Source organism: Lycium ferocissimum, chromosome 10, assembly GCF_029784015.1.
Source record: "Lycium ferocissimum isolate CSIRO_LF1 chromosome 10, AGI_CSIRO_Lferr_CH_V1, whole genome shotgun sequence".
NCBI classification, from domain to species: domain Eukaryota; kingdom Viridiplantae; phylum Streptophyta; class Magnoliopsida; order Solanales; family Solanaceae; genus Lycium; species Lycium ferocissimum.
The window spans coordinates 41,641,623-41,646,014 of NC_081351.1; the positions used below are offsets into that span (position 1 = coordinate 41,641,623).

The following is a 4,392-nucleotide window of genomic DNA, read 5'->3' on the forward strand; positions in this document are numbered from 1 at the left end:
ATACCAAATACACCTTAATCTGTAGCATGATGTTCTTTTTGCGGAGTTAAGCTGAAAGCATTACTAAAAGAATTTAACAAAGCATTATTGAAAGAATTTAACTTATGTATACTGAATGTGTACATAATTTTATCCTATCAGATTTACCTTGTTATAAAACATATCACATACTTTATTTTTCAGATTATTTGTCCGCGTTTTAATAGACAATTAGGGGTCGTTTGGTTTGAACATAAGTTATGATGGGATTAATTATGTTGGGATAAGTTATACTGGGATTATTTATGTTGGGATTAGTTATCCTGATATTATTTGTTATTGATTGTTTGGTTTGTTGTATTAAAAGTAACATGCATTGCATAACTTTTAAGAAAAAGTTGTTTGTTTACAAAAATATCCTCCACCTTATGTAGTAGAAAAAGAGTTTTGAGAACCTCGGTATATTTTAGTCAATTTCATTTGTTTTATCTTGGGATAAGTTATCCAGATAATAGCTATTCCACCCTACGATTTTATAAGTTATCCCAAAGACTATTTTTAATCCTGTGATAACTTATCCCACAATTAGTAACCAAACAAAGGATAAGATGGTACTAAATTTTTATCCCATCACTATTTTTGCTTATCCATCATACCAAACCATCCCTTACTTGTATAGAGTCTAGACGATATAATTATCTTTTAATTAACCTAATAGTATAAGACTATTACTGATATTGTAAATGTATATAGTTAAACTCTACTAGAATTCACTTCACTGTTACTGATATTGTTAGTAGGCGTTTGACCATAAGAATTATTCACTTTATTCCGGAATTTTTTTTCACTTTTCAGCGTTTGGCCATAAGAATTCCGAATACAACTTGAAGTTGTACTCCGGAATACCAAAAACTCAAAAAACTTGTTTTTAAAAAAATTTCACTTTTTTACAACTACGTTTCATCAAAAACTACAATTTCAAAAACTATGGCCAAACACAACTCCAACTCCGAAATTCCAAAAAAAGTGAATTTTTTTTTTAATTTCTATGACAAACGGGGCCTTAATGTATATAGTTAAACTCTATTAGAATTCACGGACGAAGAAGTGATGTCTCTGTTCAAAGTGAGATTATGTCAGGCTTCAGCTTTATGTTTTTCTTTTAAGTTGATCATGATGACGAGACAGATCAGAGTGGAATGAAACTTTGTACTATATATTAAACTTTTTATAGGTCCCAAATACTGGCTGTTGTCCAAGCTTAGCTGCAAAATCTATTTGCTATCTATGAAATATTGGACTGGACATGCCTTTGTATAAATGTAACCAAATACAATAAAATATTGTCCTGTCAAATTACTGTGGTTCCATCCTTGATTTCTAGTATTTGATCATTTATTTCTCTCTCTGCTTCTCTATTCTTTCCCCATAGGACCAAGTAGAGCCCACCAACTAGCAATATTCCTCCACAAACACTGCCAAAGCAAAAACAAAAAAAACAGAAAAAATCAGCTTTTGATGCTTAATGAGAAAAGAGTTGAAACATTTGAGTTGAATATTAGAAGGATAAATATATATATATATATATATATATATATATATATATATATATATATATATATATAAGTGTCATGGAATATCCCCTTTGAGGTATAAGCAAAAGCGTTACGTAGGTATAGTGGAGGTCAAAGTCATTCTGGTACCATAGTAGATAAACTTGAAGGTGAAAGAGACATAATTGTGGGCTGATTTTAATTTACTACATGATGATTTTGTTGAACATGATCGAAGTTGCGGTATTACCTTCCCAGATAAAGTGTCTCCTTCCACAAAAATGCTGATACTATGGCAGTTATGATGAGTGATAATGGAGTGAACATAGCTATGAAGACTGGTCCTTTCTTCTCTAGAGCCCAAAGCTGTAACCAATATGTCAGGCCTGTAACAATCACACCCTGCAATGTTTTTGGTAGATCAATTATAAACTACAAAGAAAAACACAAAATATAAGCTATATATAACAAAAAGGATAAATTTTACGGATGGTCATCTAACATTTGGTTTAATCACCACGTTTTACAGGATTAAATTTTGTGACAGAAAAATGACTCAAATATGTCTATATATAACACAGAAAATAGAAAACGCCCAAAAAAAAAAAAAAAAGATATATTCGAATCCGGAAGCACAAGTAGGTCGCCACTTTAGCAACTCATCTTACGTTATATTCGTGTAGAGCCACTTTAAGAAAAATAAAAATAGATTTCCAACCCACTTGGAAAAAACCATTAGCTCCACATGGTGAAAGACACCGTGCATTATGTTGAGTCGGAAAATGGGGTTTTATTCTTTTTAAGTGGTGCCACATGGATGTCATATCAGGTGAGCTACTAACATGGTCATACTTACATGGAAATTTGCCTTTTTCGACGTTCGTAGTATATAGGCATAATTGAGTTATTTTTTATTTTATACCTTTGGAGCAATAAACTGAAAGTTGGATGATCATATGTGAAATTAAACATAAATGTAAACAATGATTGAATTAAACATACACAGTAGGCTACTGAAAGAAGATTGATGTCCCATTTGAGCTTCCATGCTGATATATTCCTTTCCATTGCCATGGCCAAAACTGATGATTGTATCCAGCTAAACAAGCAGTATAGAGTAGCAAGACGTAGCTTTGCTGGATATTGTTTTACGATAGGGACCTAAAAAAGGTATATGTCAATTAGTGAATAAGCTGTAAACAATTTTTAAAAAAATTCAATTTGAACTTAGGGGTGTGGCTGAAGATTTAAATACCTGTAAAATAAGCCACAGAGACCATATTATGTTAGCCAAAAGCATAACTAGTGAACCTTTTAACCATCCTTCCTTCAAACTATAATTAATATTTGAGTTATGAGTTTCCCTTGTGTTCCCTCTGGACCAATTCATGAAGTTCAAATGTGGCCCTTTAACTAAGGCAAACACCAAAGCTCCTGTAACACCAATTGAAGAACCCAAAATTTTTGCCATTCCATGTGACTTCTTTATTGAAAGAGCCTCCACTCTGTATATATTTGATTCAAAACAACGGGAAAAAAACAGTAGGTACATATGGTTCATTTTATCCTCAAAAGTATAAGGGCTTTCTGCTTAGGTAGTGTTGAAGTGTACCTTAAGATTATTGCCATAAAAAAAGTTATGGCTGGAATTAAGTTAGTTGTGGCTGCAGCAAATGTTGCTGTGGTATAATGTATGGAGAAGTAGTAGAGATTCAAATTTAAAGTGCTGAAAAATGTCACAAAATCAATCAAGTGAGGCTAAAGATTGACTTACAATAAATAACTCAAAAAACCTTGAATAATTAACGAGTGAACTTACCTAATAAATGACATTAGTAAGATCTTCCATAGGATGTTGTAGGATAAAGGAACATCAGACTTCCTGTTTAGTTAAAACAAAAGGAGAAATAATGTTGGATTAAATAAAAATTGCATATACAATAGTTGTTAGGACTTCGGAGTATAATTCAGAAAGCTTGTGACACTACTAAAAAAAAAGGTGAATTTATATATATATATATAAATTGATCAACCTTCAAACAAATGGGGACGGGGGGAGTATAATTCAGAAAGCTTGTGACACTACTAAAAAAATGTGAGTTTAAACCTCTCGAAGAAGGCTGCGAGCGGGGCTAAGGCGACAATGGCAAATGCTTGACGATAAGTAACAAAAACATAAGAGTTCATCCCTTCAGATATTGCAGCTTTAGAAAACAAAGCCATGCCTGCAAAAATAGATTGTGTGAGGAGCATGGCGATATAGTGTTTTTGCTTTTCCATTGACATGGCACAACCAATTAGTAAATGCTTCATTTTCTGTTCAATTTGGTTTCTTGTCCATCAATGCATTAAGGGACTCTTCAATTTATAGGGAAACCGCATACGTGGTACTATTCTGATTTGACTAGCCTATTTACTTAAGCTTTTGACTGATCTCTATTTATTTTGAAAAATGTAGAAGTGCTTTTTGAAAGAAACACTTTTGAAAAGTATAGGTTTTTGTTTGATTAATCAATTTGTAAAACTTTTTTTAGCTTTTGATACCGTCTTAATTTTTTTTCTAGAAATTTGGTCAAATAGCTCAACTTACTAAAATAAGTACCTAAATAACGTTATTTTTACCTTCCTTGAAGCAATGACCAAACGTGCTACTATCAATATAGTGCTGTTGATCACTTAAGTGGGGTCCAGGTTCATTTTACCCTTCTTTTTAAGGGAAAAGGGTCAAAAATACCCCTGTACTTTGGAAAAGGGGCTAAAAATATCCTCCGAACTTATTTTGGATCAAAAATATCCCTCCCGTCCTTAAAGTTTTCAAATATACTCCTGTCTTGACGGAAACTATCCCCCAAAATAACCT

The 4,392-nt window shown here is 32.5% G+C and overlaps 1 protein-coding gene across 1 annotated transcript; it reads right to left on the reverse strand.

Annotated features, from left to right (window-relative positions):
• Window positions 1–1,171: 1,171 nt before the first annotated feature.
• LOC132035455 (WAT1-related protein At1g43650-like) lies at window positions 1,172–3,878 on the reverse strand. Its single transcript, XM_059425737.1, has 7 exons — window positions 3,640–3,878; window positions 3,352–3,414; window positions 3,145–3,258; window positions 2,788–3,037; window positions 2,535–2,693; window positions 1,783–1,934; window positions 1,172–1,454 (listed from the first exon to the last, which is right to left on the reverse strand). The coding sequence occupies exons 1-7, from the start codon at window positions 3,843–3,845 to the stop codon at window positions 1,331–1,333; spliced, it is 1,068 nt and encodes a 355-aa protein (XP_059281720.1). The 5' UTR covers window positions 3,846–3,878; the 3' UTR covers window positions 1,172–1,330.
• Between the last annotated feature and the right edge of the window lie 514 nt (window positions 3,879–4,392).

What these genes read in the sequence shown, in the direction of transcription:
- LOC132035455 (XM_059425737.1), bottom strand. Translation starts at nt 3,845, where the DNA reads ATGAAGCATTTACTAATTGGTTGTGCCATGTCAATGGAAAAGCAAAAA. An exon ending in CTCTGTGGCTTATTTTACAG is followed by an intron (nt 2,694 to 2,787) that starts GTATTTAAATCT and finishes TACCTTTTTTAG; the next exon opens with GTCCCTATCGTAAAACAATA. An exon ending in GAGACACTTTATCTGGGAAG is followed by an intron (nt 1,455 to 1,782) that starts GTAATACCGCAA and finishes TTGCTTTGGCAG; the next exon opens with TGTTTGTGGAGGAATATTGC.